At 40.7% G+C, this 18,570-nt stretch overlaps 1 protein-coding gene across 2 annotated transcripts in view; it reads right to left on the bottom strand.

Moving 5' to 3' along the window:
* The window catches only part of LOC145455237 (uncharacterized), a 58,193-nt gene that overhangs the window by 14,038 nt on the left and 25,585 nt on the right, over positions 1–18,570 (bottom strand). For both annotated transcript variants that reach the window (XR_013920306.1, XM_080333184.1), the window contains exons 7-19: positions 18,437–18,514; positions 17,288–17,395; positions 15,345–15,398; positions 15,179–15,286; positions 9,799–9,906; positions 9,010–9,205; positions 7,529–7,792; positions 6,154–6,362; positions 5,866–6,048; positions 4,440–4,617; positions 1,921–2,124; positions 1,292–1,417; positions 1,021–1,200 (exon numbers count right to left, since the gene is read on the bottom strand). Coding sequence is in view for 1 of the 2 variants with exons in the window: in XM_080333184.1 (XP_080189310.1) it covers positions 1,021–1,200; positions 1,292–1,417; positions 1,921–2,124; positions 4,440–4,617; positions 5,866–6,048; positions 6,154–6,362; positions 7,529–7,792; positions 9,010–9,205; positions 9,799–9,906; positions 15,179–15,286; positions 15,345–15,398; positions 17,288–17,395; positions 18,437–18,514 (1,996 nt within the window). In the remaining variant the exon portion in view is untranslated. The remainder of the gene's footprint in view (positions 1–1,020; positions 1,201–1,291; positions 1,418–1,920; positions 2,125–4,439; positions 4,618–5,865; positions 6,049–6,153; positions 6,363–7,528; positions 7,793–9,009; positions 9,206–9,798; positions 9,907–15,178; positions 15,287–15,344; positions 15,399–17,287; positions 17,396–18,436; positions 18,515–18,570) is intronic.

Below are 18,570 nucleotides of genomic sequence, written 5' to 3'. Positions count from 1 at the left end.
AAAATTACTTTTTTCCATATTTTATCGGCTACCGCTTGAAATTGTGAGGTTGCCCGAAAAAACGATGCACAACAATTTGGCTCGATTCTAACCAGTAGAAGCGGAGTTATTCGAGTAAAAAATTTTGGATTCGGATAAAAAATAGTATTTACGGTGCAAAATCCTGTAATTTATTGACCTACATCATCTGACCACCGTAAATACTATGATCTGAAATCCCGAATTTTGAACATCAATAACTTCTCTTCTACAGGTTGGAATTGAGCAAAATCTGTTGCGTAGCGTTTTTTTCAGACAACCCAACAATTTCATGGAGTAGCCAGTATAATTTGAAAAAAATTTATATTTATTTTTATTAAATAAGTCTGAAACGTTCTTCTTATGTAGCAATGCGTCTATAAGTTGTAATTGAAAAGTTGAAAATTGGTGTGCAGTATTTTTTCAGGCAACCTAATAATTTAATCAAGTAGCCAGTAAAGTAGCAATGGATGCAGGCCGCTCGAAGAAATGCTACTTAGTTTTGGAAATGCGCATTAAGCAAGATGCCGTATCTTTTAATTACCGGCCGATTATATCAGCTTTATCGGTGGCTCTCCAAGTGAAATGGCTGCTGCCAAAATGACTTTTCTTTACAACTTCAAATTAATATTAGTCTTAAAGTATCACAGCAATCAACATATTAAACAAAAAATCATTAATTGTGCTTTTAAATAGCAAAAATCCTCAGCCATTGATTACTTTGAGCGGTAAGTTCGTGAAAATCTTTAGTTGCAGTTTGAAATTGGTGACTTTTCGAGGAAAATAACTGCCGCCAAAATGTTTTTGAACTTACGACCTTAATTAAAGACCACATCATATTTAGAGCGCAGCGGCCCTTCAAATGTAATTTTAGTCTTAACATATCGCAACAGATAGAACAAAACTCTTTAAATCGGTTTACAAAATCACTCCCAAGCTATTTCAAATCCAGAAAACCAAATTATGACCCCTGGTCCCGTGTCAATACCAAAACCAGCTCACCAGGCGGTCCAGGTCTTCCAGAGACACCGCTTTCTCCCTTAGTACCCTCTGGACCATCTGGCCCGACTGGACCAGTCTCCCCGGGTGTACCTGTCGATCCTTTAATGCCCTGGTCGCCAGGTGGACCGTCAGGGCCACGCTCGCCCTTGGGGCCCGGTTCCCCCTCGGGTCCTTGGATGTCTAAATTCAGACAGATTAAATTATTATTCTGTTGTTTTTTTGGTTAAAACCTTTGCAAGTCTGTAATCTAAAAAAATCAAAAATAAATCACCTGAAACACCCTTGTCTCCTTTGGGTCCTTTCGATCCAGCTACTCCATCCAGTCCGTCTTGTCCCGGCATTCCTTCCATGCCGGGCGGTCCGACGTCTCCGCGTTCGCCCCGCATACCCGTGAAACCTGAGCGCAAACACAGTTAACTCGAAGACGCGTCGTACAAATTACTTGCAGTCAGACTTTTTTATCATCTGCTTTTTAGAGTATTTTAGCAGATTTTGCCTACCTGCGTTACTTGCGTGAGTGGTTACAAATTCGGACTACTTCTACTTGACAATTTTCAGTTTTTTGGTAAAACTAGGCCTAGAACACTTACTTTTTTACTCACTTGGAAATTGCTACTTACTGGCATAGAAACTTACAATGGTACGTCTACTACACAAGTGTGTCAATGTCATATTTCTCACATAGAACAATACATGGTACTACTAAAACCAATTTGTCCTGCAGGGTTATAATGACTCGAGTCAATTTGTATATGACTCGACCCTCTACTTGCTGACTTGGACTTGACACGGTGGTGAATTGAAAATGACTCGACTTGAATCGAGTCAAAGCTATAAAAGTGAGATTGACTTGTGACTCGGTTACAACCCTGGGTCCTGACACAGTGGATATCGCCGTACCTTTTGGTCCGGGAGGCCCCGGCAGTCCCGGCATGCCAGGTTCTCCACGTAATCCCACGTCTCCCGCAAAGCCGTCCACGCCTGGCAGTCCCACGTCACCCTTGTCTCCTTTTTCGCCCTGTTCCCCGGGAATGCCCGGTGACCCGATCTGGCCCTTGGCGCCTTTCGGCACAAAGTCAATTGGCAGAACATCGCCGGGTGGACCTGCAAAAGGTGGTAATTTGTGTACGGCCGAATTGGGTATTAGCTGACTTCTATAATGTATTTAGTTGACCGCCAGCTAACTGTCAGTTTTTTGAGCAATTCCAACTCTAGTTATGGAATCTTAAAAGCGATTAGTTCCAGTTCTAGTTGCGAGTTTAAAATGCGAGTAGTTATAGTTGTTGATTTTGAAAAATGAGTACGTCTAGTTACAAGTTGTGAAGCGAGTAGTAGAGGTTTCCCGTAGTTTTTAAAATTCCGAGTATTAGGGCTGGGATCATAACGTTAGCTGATCCGGGAAAATGCTAATCATGTGATTAAAAACGCGTTATTGGCTGTCAATTGTCAGGTCGTAGAACGAGACGAAAAGCTGCTGATGTAAAAAAAAACTGCGACTGTTGAGCAGAATTATCTTCGTCGCGAAATAATAGGCGTGTGCATAGGCGCCGAACGCTAATTTTCCTTAGGTAAGCGGGTTCGATGACGTCACAAAAGAATAACGTCCTAATGTGACGGAATTGATAATTAGAGTTAATATAGCATCGATTCATGAGGGTTAAGTGCATGAGTTAATGCCGATTGTACCATCTTCTCCTGCGAACTTGCGCGTATAAGCTTATCAACGAGTCGCGATGCGCGGACAATTAGCGTGATCGCTAGCAAACAATTGAATACGCCGCTTATCAACGCGTATTACGTAACCTCGGCGACGATATCAGTAAGGCAAAAGTCCGAGTGGCACCTATTTCAGGTTGTTCAAACCTTTCTCGTCTTTTACAACTCAAAGCTTTGACAAACATCTTCTGGTTATGTTTAAGTATTAGCGGAAATCAATTACGCATGCACGGCGCACGCACAATCGCACATGTCTGCGGACATTTGATGTCATTCGGTTTGGCGCTAATCGCTAATGAGCAATGAGCATATACCTAACGGCATTGTCTCCAAGCCATCGACAGATAGGAGCCAACGTATGCTAGGCTCAAGACGGGATAGTTGGCCAGCGTACCAGGCCTGCTGCAGATGCGATTGTGTAGGTAAGCGATGATATCGTGCGCGCCAATGCAGATGCGATAGCGCAGGCTAGCGATGGTGTAGTGCGCACCGGGCCTACTGCTGATGTGATTGTTCAAGCCAGTGAACCTAGGCTTGTTGGAGACGCGATAAATCAGGCAAGCGTCCCATGCGACGATTCTGAGCGCACGGCAATCAATGACATAATTTCGCGATCATCTCAGCGGGAAATCGCGTCGCGTTACATTGTGCACAGACGAATCTCGCATATTGGCAACACGCTTTTCGCTAATTGGCCTCTCGCAAAGGGTTACTTCGCTCACATAGCAGCAGCAGGTAATGTCGTAGACGGAAATACGTTGCGATTCGTTCTAAATCACACAATCGCGGGTTTATGCCGATACATGCCAAACCGAATTCTAGGTATGCCGCATACCTAAGAAAATGTCTAGGCATGCGTGGCATACCTTGCAGACCCAGGTTCGGTGCCAATGGGCGTGTGTAATCAGTACGGTGCAGAGAAGAAACGGACCATAGAATATTCATGGCAGGGTTGTAATGACTCGAGTCACAATTTGCTGGTGACTCGACTTGACAAATACGTAGAATGACCTGACTCGAGTCATGTTGTGTATCGAGTCGACTTGCACTCAAGTCATTGCGTCTGACTCGAAACTGGGACGGCCAAAACAGACGTGTCATTGTGACTTCGAAGAATAGTAAAGTCACCACATGATCGGTATTCCGTCTATCAGTACTGATACTAGGAAAATAGGGCCAGAAACTGTTAAGACAGAGTAAAATTACCATTTTATCATGTGAGCCATTCCACATTCCTGGAGCAGAGGTAAAAAAGTAGACCTGAACTCAGAACTGAATGGTGAACGCAATGACTTAGACTCGGACTCGAGTCAGAACACTACGACTTGGACTCGACTTGTTGGTGAATTGAAAACGACTCAACTGTTCAGCATCTTCGGGTTTACTAAATTACGAGATTAAAACTCAACTTGACGCGCCGCGATCATCCGGTTTCCCTAATCTTGTGCTGTTAAATCCTGATTAACGCGATAATCGACTTTTTAATCAATCCGACTTTATGATCTCCCCCCTTAGGCTTTGAGCCGAGTAGGTAATTAGAGTGACGCTCTTTACGACTAAGGCTGGGGCAAAAATTTGAGTGATTAGAGACGATTTTTCTGGGTTGCAACAACAAAGGAATGAATCGTATGATTTCAGAGACTTAAAACTCAATTCAGATCAGGGTGTCAGTAAATTCTAACGCAACACATCATCATATTTACCTGGAGGTCCAATGATGCCCATTAATCCGGGCTCACCAGGCTCGCCCACGTCTCCCTTCGGTCCGTCCGGACCAACGGGACCTTCCACGTACTGACCCGGTCCGCCCGGGTTTCCAATCTCTCCCTGAGGTCCCATAGGTCCTGGCTTGCCCGGTTTTCCGATAGGACCTTGCGCGCCCTGGATCACACGATAGAAATTTCAATTAGTTGCAGGCAACTCTTCCACCATTTGAAATTGCATTAATAACAACTACGCTTAATTCGGACACTATGGTCCCGCTCACTTTTGGTTGAACTACACAGAAATCAATTGTTCGTCACATGGTCATGCGTGAAGGCACACAGCGCATTAAAAATACTCATATGTTGTGTGTCACATGAATTGCAGCAGTTCGTTACTGCAGTAAATGGCACTTATTACATAAGACACACATATCAGTATGCCTATACCAGGGTTGCAAAGACTCGAGTCGTGGCATTTTCGTGACTCGGACCAAGTCATATGACTCAAGACTCAGATGGCCATGATCGACATTTAATTGCAATTTCCAAGAATAGTAAAGCAGTTAGGGCAAGTTAACGCAACTTTAGCAACATTTTTTTACAGCTTCCGGGAGCTTCCTAAATACTCAGAAGTTATGTAGTATGGTGTTTGAAGTTGCTTGAAGGAATCTTATATTGCGAGTTTGCAGCAGCTTTTTTCCATTTTTCATGCTATTTTTGCAAGTTTTTCCGATTTTACTGGAAATATTTGGCACTTTATGTAAATAGTTCACTTGATTATTTCACTGCCGTTCAAATCTGACGTACATTCAGACTAGAACGCCGAAAATTGTATTTTCGCTGGTCAATTTTTTCAGGCTATTGATTTTGTTGAAGTCGCCAATACTGAGTTTGGCTACAATGCTTTGCATACGGTTCGATTCGAGTACCTCATACCCTAACAATTTCAAGGAACTTGTCCATAAATGCAACTTCGCAGTGCAGGTTTTGTGAAAAATAAATGCAACTTTTCGCTGCAACTTTTGTGAAAAATAAATGCCACTTTCCATGGATTTAACTGCAACAAAAACGTGCCCTAGTTATCACATTATTGGTGATTCGTCTATTTGTACTGGCACCAGAAAATGCGAACAAAAACAGCAAAAGCAAAGAAAATTGGTAAATTATGAATGCGAACATTCGATATCACCAAGTAGAGTTGTAAAAAGTGGGTTTAACAAGACATAAACTCGAAACTGAACAGTCCACACAGTGACTTGGACTCGAGTCACAACACTACGACTCGACCCTCTACTCATCGACTCGGACTCGGCGCTGAATTGCAAATGACTCGACTTGACTCGAGTCAAAACTAGAAAAGTGAGATTGACTTGTGACTTGGAACCTTGGCACTTGGTTACAACCCTGATATTATATGCCCCACCTTTTCTCCTACAGGGCCCTGTTGTCCAGTCGTGCCGGGGCGCCCCGGAATTCCGTTCAGGCCCGGCGGTCCTTGCCCGCCTGTCATTCCCGGTTCACCCTTCTGCGCTACGACAGCCTCTACCAGTGCTGGTTCGCCTTTTTGTCCCTTCGGACCCACGTCGCCGATCGTGCCCCGGGGACCCTAGGAAGATAGTTGCAAATTCTCAAAATTGAGTAATTAAGCCGAAAATAATCCGGTTCAGTTCAATACGAATACAATACTCAATTGAATATCAAGCCATATTACCGTGGGTCCATCTTCGCCACTCAATCCAGGCATGCCAGGCAACCCTGTGTCTCCGTCCCTGCCAGGGACGCCCGGTGAACCAATACGTCCCGATACGCCAGGCGGTCCGGGCGGTCCCTGTTCGCCCTGCGCCCCGAATGCGTCAGAGCAGTCGCATTCGCCTCCCTTTTGCCCTTTCATACCGGGCAGACCGGTCAGCCCCGGGACACCTGGCAGAAAGATATAGTTTAGAATTTCGTGACCAACAATGGTCGAAATAGTTAGTGTGGATACTCGAGTAGAAGTAGAACTAATAGTGTAATTTGTACTCAATTACAAGTACAAGTATCAATTACTAAGAGATGTCAAAAGTACTTTTGGAATTAAATTAGGTTGACGGGCGGAGCTTGGGGTTGTTTAAATTTTTTTTTTCAAAATTCCGAGGATTCTCTGATCAAATTGGCAGCTTGCCTGAAAACACTGCACACCAAATTTGGCACGAATTTGAATTTATTATAAAAAATTTCAAAAAATTACAAAATTTTATTGTCAGCCTCATGAAATTGTTGAGATGTCAACAAAAAACGATACAAAACAAATTTGACGCAATTCCAAGGTTGTAATGACTCGACTCGAGTCACGATTTTTTGGTGATTCGACTTGACTCGAGTCATTTTTTAAAATGCAGAAAAGGATTCGAGTCAATTTGTGTATTGACTCGACTTGTACTCGATTCATACGACTTGAGACTAGGACGGCTGAGACAGACATTTCATTAACTTCAAAGAATGGTGAAGTCACCACATGATTGGTATTTCGTCTATCAGTCCTGATACTTGGAAAGTAGGGCTAAAAACTGTTAGGACTGAGGAAAATTACGATATTATGAATGCAAGCCATTCTATATCACTCGATCAGAGTTGAAAAAAGTGGGTTGAACGGGATTGAACTCAAAACGGAACAGTGAACACAATGACTTGGACTCGAGTCATAACACTATGACTCGGACTTGACTCAATGCCTTGGACTCGGAATTGACTCGGTGGCGAACTGAAAGTGACTCGACTTGACTAGAGTCAAAACTACAAAAATGAGATTGACTTGTGACTCGGAACCCTGTGACTTCGTTGCAGCCCTGCGCAATTCCAGTAGAAGCAGAGTTATTCAAGTGTTTCATTCATAAACTTTGCATTATGCTGCGATAACTTCGATTTTACCGGTTGCGAGTGAGCAAAAATTGGTAAGCATCGTTCTTTTAGACAAGCTAACAATTTCCTGGATTGACAGTAAAATTTAAATTTCTTTTTTCAATTTTTTTATATTGAAATCGAATTTTCAAACTCCTGAACAATCAACCCTACAGACTACCTCCTGTGACCAAAATCAATGACCACACCTTTCAAACCCGGGTTTCCCTTAGGCCCCGGCCCTCCCGGTTCTCCCGTGGCGCCAACTACTTTGTCTCCGTCGTATATTAAAGACCCAGGCAGCCCGGGCCGTCCGCGAGACCCCGGCAATCCCCGTAGTCCCGTTAGACCGTCCATTCCATCTTTTCCTCTTTCTCCTTTGATGGCTAGGCCGGGCTGACCGGATTCACCCCGGGCGCCCTTCGTCCCTGGCAGACCAGGGATCCCGGCCACTCCTTGGAATCCGTCGATACCTGCAACAATATAAATACAAATTGGATTAGAGCTAGATTTATAGCTACACCGTTTTCCAAATTAGACTAGAATTAGAATTACAGCTGCAGTTTTTTCCAAATTTGAATTAGAATTATATCTACACACTTTTTCGAAATTAGATTATAATTAGTATTAGGACTATATCTACAATTATTTTTCCAAATCAGACTAGAACTAGAATTGCAGCTGCAGTTTTTTCCAAATTTGAATTTGAACTTTATCTATACAGCTTTTTCGAAATTAGATTATAATTCGTATTAGGCCTATATCGACACATCTTTTTCCAAATTAGACTAGAATTAGAATTACAGCTGCAGTTTTTTCCAAATTTGAATTAGAATTATATCTATACGGCTTTTTCAAAATTAGATCACATTCCGTATTAGTCCTATATCGACACATCTTTTTCCAAATTAGACTAGAATTAGAATTACAGCTGCAGTTTTTTCCAAATTTGAATTAGAATTATATCTATACGGCTTTTTCCAAATTAGATCATATTCCGTATTAGTCCTATATCGACACATCTTTTTCCAAATTAGACTAAAGTCAGAATTACGGCTGCACAGTTTTTTCGAAAATAGATTGGAATTGGAACTATATCTAGACAGCTTTTTCGAAATTAGATTATAATTCGTATTAGGCCTATATCGACACATCTTTTTCCAAATTAGACTAGAATTAAAATGACAGTTGCATTTTTTCGAAATTAGATTTTGATTAGAACTATATCTATACAGCTTTTTGAAATTAGATTATAATTAGTTTTAGTCCTATATCTGCACATCTTTTTCCAAATTAGACTAGAATTAAAGCAGCAGTTTTTTCGAAATTAGATTGGAATTAGAACTTTGAATTATATCTATATAAGTTTTTCGAAATTACATTATAATTAGTATTAGGCCTATATCGACACATCGCTTTCTAAATTAGACTACAATGAGAATTACAGCTACACAGCTTTCTCCAAATTAGGTTATCATTAGAATTATAACTACACAGATTTTCCCAAATTAGATTACAATTAGAATTACTGAATCGGCAAAACCTTGAAAATTCAATCAATTTCGGTTCAATGCGATGAAGAGCTGGCGTTAAATTATTTATGGTCGCTATCAATTCAAGTAGAACAATGCCTTCCCAATAATAGCCTACTTCTATGTAAATTACTTAAAAACCAATACTCATGACGTGCCATCTTGTCCATCTCTGCCAGCGGGCCCTGGCACACCAGCCCCGTCCCGTCCAGGTTCGCCCTGCTGACCGGACAGTCCCGGTTCTCCTTTACGGCCGTCCACTCCGTTCAACCCGGGGTATCCCGACGAACCTTTCTGACCCGGTTCGCCGTCCGAGCCTGCCGGGCCGGGGGGTCCGGTAGGACCGTTGATTCCCTTGGATAGTTACAAAAAATCTGTTAGTCAGTGACTTTGATCAAACACAATAATTTCTACGTCACATGATTGTAGGCTACATTAGGCTTGTCCAAAAATAGCTTTTTTCAGATTCCGGGATTCATTGATTAAATTGTTCGGTTGACTAAAACACGCTGCACACCAAATTTGCCTCGATTCCAACTGGCAGATGTAAACGCAAAGGAGTTTGAAAATTTTGAATTCATCATAAAAAATTAAAAAAAACATTTCAAATTTTATTATCAATCCCATGAAATTATGAAGTTGTCCAAAAGAACGATGCTTACCAATTTTACATCACTTCCAACCGGTACAAGCCAAGTTATTGCAGTTGGAAATTTTCACTTCTACAGGTAGGAATTGCGTCAAATTAATTTTGCACCGTTTTTGTACACAACTCGACAATTTCATGGGGTTGACTTGATTTTTTATTCCTCCATAATAAATTCAAAATTTTTAAACTCTAGCGAAAAAAATCAGTGAATCCCCGGAATCTGGAAATAAAATTTATTTTTGAAAAACCTTGACCCCCACATCTTATCTCAAACATCGTACACAAATTAAGTACTCACATCGACCCCACGCCTTCCTTCTGCCCCTTCGCGACCTTTCGTTCCTCTTTCCCCCTTCAAGCCCTCGTCCCCAGGTTCGCCCTGACGACCCAGGTCCCCTTTCGAGCCCTGTCAGACAATGCAGCACTGTAGCCTATATCAGAAGAGGAAAATTGTACGTCAAAAACTAGCTATACGATTTGTAACATTGCAAGCGTGATACTACCAGTATTGGAGTTGGCGGTAATGGCTGTGTATCTACAGCAGAGCTTAACAACTACAAAGTTTTCATCTTTCTGAAAACAAAATACAATTACAGCTACACAACTTTTTACAATTAGAATTACCAAATTCTTCGATGAAAATTCTTGGATTATCCACCGATCAATGATAATCCCAAATTATCAAAGAAAAACTGAAATAATTCCGCTTCTACGGCTTGGAATTGAGTCAAATTTGTTTTGCATAGTTTTTGAAGACAGCCCAACAATTTCATGGGGTTGGCAGAAAAAAAATTTGAAAAAATTTTTCTTTTGCGTTTTTGGGCAAATTCAAAATTTTCAAACTCTACGAAACCTGCAAATATTGGTTGGAATGAATTCAAATTTGGTGTGCATCGTTTTTTAAGGCAACCTAACGATTTAATCACGTAGCGAGCAATATTCAGGAAAAAATTTAATTTTGAACAGCCCTACTGTACAGCAAGCTTGGCTGGTCTCGCACTATACAGCTCGTGAAGCATTCACAGGAAAACCAGAAATTAGATTAGAATTAAAATTAGAGCGAATAAACATTTCAACAATTCGATTAGAATTAGAGCTACACAGTTTTTGTCAAATTAGATTAGAATTAGAATTATTACAAAGTGTTTTCCAAAGTAGACTAGAATTAGAGTTAGTTTTTTCCTAATTCGATTAGAATTAGAATTATAGCTACACAGTTCTTCCAAATTAGAGCTAGAGTTAGGTTTTTTCCAAATTAGATTAGAGTTATAGCTACACAGTATTTTCCAAATTAGACTAGAATTAGATTTAGTTTTTTTTTCAAATTACATTACAATTAAAGTTATGGCTATACACTTTTCCGAATTAGTGTTTTCCAAATTAGATCAGAATTACAGCTACCTGTGGGCCTAGATCAGGGGTGGGCAATTATTTTTTTCCGCAGGCCAAACGAGTAACAGAAAGTACGTTGGCGGGCCGACTCAAATGTTCAGCTATATTCTCCAGCGTATTAATTTTATTTCTAAATAGAAAGCAGTGAATTACATTGTTAATTAATGCTGCTCAGTGGATGCGTTGATATTAGATAATGAGAAAATGACGGTTAATTACCAAAAACAATAATATATTTATTTTCTGTCATAATTCGAAACAATGTTGAACATGATACATTTTGAATTCTATTTAATCCAGGTTTTTCTATGAAGACATTAAAAGGTATTTGGGATACTTCAAAGCTTATTGTCTTGATCGCTGCCTTCCGAAACAGTTGTGGCTTGGTGAAAACGACATATATATATATCTTAGGGTTGTCCAAAACTTGGAAAATCTTACAAATCCTCCGTTGTAATGTCTTATTCTATAGATTATTGATAAAAAACGACACTGAGCCTGAAAGAAGCTCACAGGAACGCCGTTAAGATTTCGTGCAAAGCATTTGAAAGTAGCGGCTGAAGAATGGGCGTGCCACCGACCATAGAACGGCGAGAAGACTAGCAATCACGAAACCACGGCTCTCGATTGGCTAACCGGCTATGCTTCAATGACCACGACAGCAGCAGCTTGCTGTGTAGGTGATCAAGGAGTCTGCTACCGGCGGCGATTCTGAAGCGCATTGTATGTAGGTAGACAGATAATGATTTAGGATTGATTCAGGGTATGTTGAGGTACGAAATACATGATGAGCAAACAACAGCTGCTTCACAAAAACGTCTAAAGCAGTGGTTCCCAACGTGGGCGATTTGGCGATCTAGGGGGGCGAAAATGACGAAGGGGGCGACAGGGGGGCGAAAATGGACAAAGGGGGCAGAGGGGCGAAAACAGCGAAGGGGGCGATAGGGGGGCGATGACGCGTCAAAACGTCTGACCTTTTTTTTTATTTTTTATTTTTTAGTCTTTCACCTAGAAATGCGGAGAAAAAAAACGTTATTTTCAGCTCTAAGCGGTGAAAGATGACCTTTTTTTTTTGTTTAGTCAACCCGCCAGTGATTACAGTCTGTATGCCCAATTATCGGTGCACAAAATTTGGGGGGCGATGATCGGTGTGGACCTTGAAAAGGGGGCGATGGGTCGAAAAAGGTTGGGAACCACTGGTCTAAAGCATGACCGCTTTATTGTGAAGGGAACCGCCGTAGCCTATATGCCTGGTTTTCAACGAGAAAAGCATAGGCGCTTATGCAAGTAGCGACGGATTCCTAGTTTCAGAGAGAATATATCATTATTGAATACGACGATAAAGCTTAACAATGACACTATAATTTGTGTGATCTTATTGGGCTCAGGTTGTACTACATAGTTGGAGTTTTGAAAGCTCTAATGATCGGCTGAATCAGCAGGTTATGCTTGTCGCTTGTCAGATGCTTGCATCAAAATGTATTCACTTGCAAGTGTTGTCAAAGTCCTTGATGATGACGCAGAAAAGAGGTGTAAAAGTAAGCACATACTATGCTGGACATCATATGTCAAAGTCCTTAATAACGCACAGAAAATGGGTGTAAAAGTAGGCACAGACAATGCTGCATAGTGCATAGCATCCAGCATAGTTTGTACATCATATCAAGCATAGTCTGTGCTTGCATTTAAACATCGTTTCTGTGGCATCATTAGGGACTTTGAAAACACTTACAAGTGAATTCAATTTGCTGTAAACATCCGACAAGTGCCAAGCCTTAGCGACGTTTGATTCAGCCGATCCCTAGAGCATTCAAAACTTCAATTATGTGCTACAACCTGAGTCCAATAAGATCACACAAATTGTAGTGTCATTGTTAAGCTTTATCTTTGTATTCAATAATGATATAGCCTTTCTGAAACTAGGAATCTGTTGTTATTTGCATAAGCGCCTATGCTTCCCCTCGTTGAAAACAAGGCATATAGGCTACGGCGGTTCCCTTCACAGCGAGGTAGTGTAATGGTTATGCGTACGGCTTCTCGATCGGTAGGTCGTGGGTTCGATCCCCGGCCGGGTCATACCAAAGACTCGAAAATTGGCATCCGCAGCTATCCTGCTAGGTTCTCAGCAATCACGAATAGCATGGAGGAGAAAAAAAAACGGGGGCGCAGACTAGATGACCTCAGGGCCGTATCGCAACTCCGTCGTCAAAGCATCTCGATGGTGCAGGCGAAAAAGAATATCATATCTCACTCTCTCTCTTCACAATAAAGCGGCCACGCTTTAGACGTTTTTGTGAAGCAGCTGTTGTTGTTCATCATGTATTTCGTACCTCAACATACCCTGAATCAATCCTAAATCATTATCTGTCAACCTACATACAATGCGCTTTCAGAATCGCCGCCGGTAGCAGACTCATTGATCACCTACACAGCAAGCTGCTGCTGTCGTGGTCATTGAAGCATAGCCGATTAGCCAATCGAGAACCGTGGTTTCGTGATTGCTAGTCTTCTCGCCGTTCTATGGTCGGCGGCACGCCCATTCTTCGGCAGCTACTATCAAACGCTTTGCACGAAATCTTAACGGCCTTCCTGTGAGCTTGTTTTAGGGCCAGTGTCGTTTTTTATCAATAATCTATAGAATAAGACATTACAACGGAGGATTCGTAAGATTTTCCAATTTATGGACAACCCTAATATAAATATATCGGTTTCGGCCAAAATGAGGCTGTACTTTTGGTCGAGGTTTCCTCACTGTCGAGCTTTTTGGCAGCACACTTCGCAGAGTCACATGTTAGTCGAAACGTCATTGTCAACGACTTGGTGTGTCGTGACGCGGTAACGGCCGACGCCGAAATGCTGATCTCTATAAACTAAGCGCGCTTTTCTTTCGGGGAGACAAAAAAATTTGAATATACGTTTTAACAATATCTGAAATACTCCATAATTTATATTAATTTACGAAATAACTTCGGGCCCCGTTGAGCTCGGGCCCACTCCAATTGGGGGGTTTGGGATGCGGACCAGGTCTGGCTTACATAGTTTTTACCTAATTACGTTAAAATTAACGTTGGAGTTTTTTTTTTAAATTAGATTAGAATTAGAATTATAGCTATGCACTGTGTTTTCCAAATTAGATTAGAATTAAAAAATGAGGGCATAGAAACATTTAACAAATGGAATTAGATAAGTCTAGCTAGACAACTAGGATTATCTAGTTGTCCAAGCCTGCCTATGACTGAAATATATTACGTAGAGTGTTTTCGAAGCCAGACATTGAAATGCACTCCATCAAGATCCAGCCAAGACTCAATTTGACTTTATTCCACAGTAAGTGATATGGTTCAAGGCAAGAAATTGCTATGACTCACTTCAGATTATCAGGATATTACAGCAGACGCAACCATTAAGTCAAAACATAAACATGGCATAAATATGGTATGATCGCGTGGCTCAATCCATAGTTGATGTTACCATGTTACAGATATCATGAAATGACTCGAATTGAATTTGTATAAGGTACTAATTCTAATAACTCGAGTCTAGTAGTGAGTCACGATTTTTTTCGAGTCCTAAAACAATAATTTCCTTGCCAATAAGATTTAATTTATCAAGGAGAATTATAGTTTCAATATTATTTTCCACTGAAACCTCGATTGGCCATATCGCAGCATACGAAACATGTCGTACAAAGTTACACATGTTAGTGGAAACGCCATATACGTGAAGTCGGGATCAGGGTTGTAATGACTCGAGTCCGACTCGAGTCGCGATTTTCTGATGACTCGACTCGAGTCGTTTTCTCAAAATACGGAAACGACTCGAGTCAATTTGTGTATTGACTGGATTTGGACTAGAGTCATTGCGCATGACTCTGACCCAGTCGTATGACCCGAGTCTCAGACGGCCAAGACCAACATATCATTGTAACTTCGGAGAACAGTAAAGTGACCACACTGTTGGTATTTCGCCTGTTGGTACTGGTACTTGAAAATGCGACCAGAAACTGTAATAAGTGAGGAAAATTAGTATATTTCAATGCGAACCTTTTCAATATCGCCAAACAGAGTTATAAAAAGTGGGTTTAACAACACTTTAACTGGAAACTGAGCAGTCAACACAATGACTTGGACTCGAGTCATATTACCATGACTCGGACTCGACCCTCTGCTCGCTGACTTGGACTTGACTCGGTGGTGAATTGAAACTGACTCGAGTCAAAACTATAAAAGTGTTATTGACATGTGACTTGGTGCCTTGTGACTTGGTTACAACCCTGCCAAACATACCTTCCTGCCGTCAAATCCATCAGTGCCAGGGACACCCTGCGGACCACGCGGCCCAGCCAGTCCTCGGATACCCTTTTCTCCCTTCATGCCCTGCATGCCTTCGAAACCCTGCGATAAAAGCTAATTGAAGAAGCACCACAGACAAAGCGTGTGCCGAGTTAATTACCGGTGGTCCCACTTGTCCCGGGTATCCCCTGGCTCCTTTTGCACCTCTGTCACCCTGCATGGAAGAAAAACATCAATTAAGAACATTACGCTACTATCCTCAATTGGAAATCGATTTTGAAAAAGATGACAGAAGATTACGGCATATACTTTTTTAAATATCTGAAAGTATTCTCGCATTGTGTCATTACTAGTGCCTGACCTTGAGCTGGTACCAGGATTGTGCTGACTCGAGTTGGACTCAGGTCGCAAATTTTTCGTTGACTTGAGTCAATCTTTTAAAAAAGGGAAAATGACTCAGCCAAATCTTATGGCTCGAAACATTCTTATGACTAGGAGAAGTTTTTGCAACTTTTGCAACTTTTTTTTACAGCTTCCGACAGCTTCGTAGATACTCAGAATCTATGTACTATCGTGTTTTAAGCTGTTTGGAGAGATTTTCTCTATTTTTCATAGCCAATTTTTACTGCTAGTTTTATCAAAAATTGCGTAAAAATGTAAAGAAGTGATTTAAAAACATGCTATAAACCGTTTCTAGTATGGTTCTACTTACTTTGATTCGCATAACAAAGAGCTCTATGAAGGGTTAGCATCATCTCACTGTTATCTATGACACAATAGAGAGAAGGTCAACGCCCCCTGCCAAGCACGACGATGCCCGATTAATATGTAAATACATCATTTTATTACCTCTGTCGTTTAAATTTGAAATAGTTTCCCATTTTTCGAACGCCCAGGCGAGACCGCCGAAAATTACATTTTCACTGGGTCACCTTCTTCAGGCTATCGCTTTTGGTAAAGTCGCCAAGAGTGAGTTTTTCTGCAATGCCTTGGGTCTAGTTTGCAGACCTAGGGGGTGTTGGGTGTGTTATTCTACTTGTTTTAGGGGGAGGGGGTTATCGCTGTGCTGTTTGGAATTTATGGGGAAAATTATTCCCGTATTGCGTAATTTTCTTGCTGTGTGCCTGGAAAAAATGGAATTTTGGGCGGTTTTGTCAGACCGTTAAATGGCGAAGTAAAAATTTGACAGCTCTGCAGGAACTAGGTTATACAACGGAGCCTTTCGAGTGTCTCATACCCTAATAATTCAATAAAAATTATAAATGCAACTTTTTATTGCAACTTTTATTGAAAGTAAATGCAACTTTTTCACGATTTTAGTGCAACAAAAACTTGCCCTACTTATGACTCATTCACGTTTCTTATGAATCAGGACTGATAATGAAAAATAGTCCCAGAAACTGTCTTATATCGGTTTGAATAAAATGTAGAGTGAGGGCTACTCGAGTCGTGATTTTTTGGTGACTTGACATTTTCTCAAAATGCGCAAAATGATTCGACTTGACTCAATCTGCGTATTGACTCGACTTGGACTCAAGTCATATCTGACTCTAGACTAGGACAGTCAAGACAGTCATTTCATTGTAACTTTGAAGAATAGTAAAGTCCCCACTCGATTGGTATTTCGTCTATCAGTCCCGATACTTGGAAAAAAGGGCCAGATAATGCAAGGACTGAGGAAAATTACGATATTACGAGCCATTCCATATCGCTCGAGCAGAGTTGAAAAAAGTGGGTTGAACCTAATTGAACTCAAAACTGAACAGTGAACATAATGACTTGGACTCGAGTCAAAACTCGGTCTCGGCCCTCGACTCATTGACTTGGACTTGACTCGGTTGTGAATTGAAAATGACTCAGCTTGACTCGAGTCAAAACTATAAAAGTGAGATTTACTTGCGTTCGGTTACAACCCTGGGCTATAGTCATTTTAGGCAGTTAAAGTGTACAATCAAGATCTAGCATAGTCGAGTCTACCTAAATAGGCAACAAGTGATTATTAGCCCAGGGTTTATAACTTAAACCATCCAGTAGCTGCAAAACTACGATCAGTAGCTGATGCTATGATTAGTGTTTCCGAATATGCAACTAAATATGACCCACCTTGGTGCCATTTTTGCCTGGCAGACCCGGTACAGGCTGGCTTGTGCCAGGCGGTCGCTCTTTCGCAAAGTCCTTGTCAGACGGTTTACTGCCAGATCCAGATTCGCCCTTAATTTTGCAACAAACATAAAAATGAAAAGCACATCCTATGCAGACTTAACAATTAGAAAATTTTCAGCCTTTCCCAAATCAGATTAGATTTAGAATTATTGCTACACAGTCTCCTCTAAATTAGACTAGAATTAGAATTAGAACTACACAGTTGTTTTTCTTCCAGATGAGATTATGATTATAGCTAGACTGTTTTTTCTAAATTAGTTTCGATTTAGAATCACAGATCCACAGACTCCTCCAAATTAGAATAGAATTAGAATTAGAATTATACCTGAACAACGAACAGTTCTTTCCAAATTAGATTAGAATTGCAGCGATACTGTTTTTTCCAAATTAAACTAGAATTACAAGTGTAGCTGGTCTCTTCCAAATTAGACTAGAATTACAATTATAACTAAACACTTCTTTCCAAATTAGATGAGAACTACAGCTACACTGCTTTTTCCATATGAGACTAGAATTAGAATTACAACAACACTTTTTTTTTCTTCAAATTAACCTAGAATTACAAAGATAACTAATCAGTTCATTCCAAATTAGATTAGAACTACAGCCACACTGCTTTTTCAAAATTAACCTTGGATTAGAATTACTAGTTTTCTTCCAAATTAACCTAGAATTAGAATTATAACTAAACTGTTCTTTCCAAATTAGATTAGAACTACAGCCACACTGCTTTTCCAATATTAGATTAGAATTTGAACTATAGGGTACCTACACTGCTTTTTTTTACAAATTACATTACCGTAAAACTAGTTACTGAATTCATGAAAGCTTGGACAAACGGACATTGAATGAGTTCAGAGTTCATTGTCATAAGCAAATATCTGTACGGCAGGCTTGGCTAGTTCTGCACGATACATTTCTCCGGTGGCATTTTCACGAAAACCCGAAATTGGATTAGACTTCAAATTAAAGTTACGAAACTTTCAACAAATTACATTACAATTAGATTACCGAAGCTTCCCTCTGATTAATCGAATTAGACAATTAGAATTATGTAGTTGTCCTAGTCTGGTCATACGAGGTATTTACCTTATCTCCTTTCTGACCTTGATATCCAATACCTTCAGCCCCGTTATTCCCTCTTTCACCTTTTGCGCCAGGGGGGCCCTGTTTCGATAAAAAACACGGGTGAAAAAAATCGGCCTTAATCCTAGAGTAATGAC

Source organism: Botryllus schlosseri, chromosome 14 (genome assembly GCF_051294905.1).
Source record: "Botryllus schlosseri isolate E-star chromosome 14, Bs_hap1, whole genome shotgun sequence".
Lineage (NCBI taxonomy): Eukaryota > Metazoa > Chordata > Ascidiacea > Stolidobranchia > Styelidae > Botryllus > Botryllus schlosseri.
Note: the sequence above shows the minus strand (reverse complement) of the source record. Positions and strands in the feature narration are given on the sequence as shown.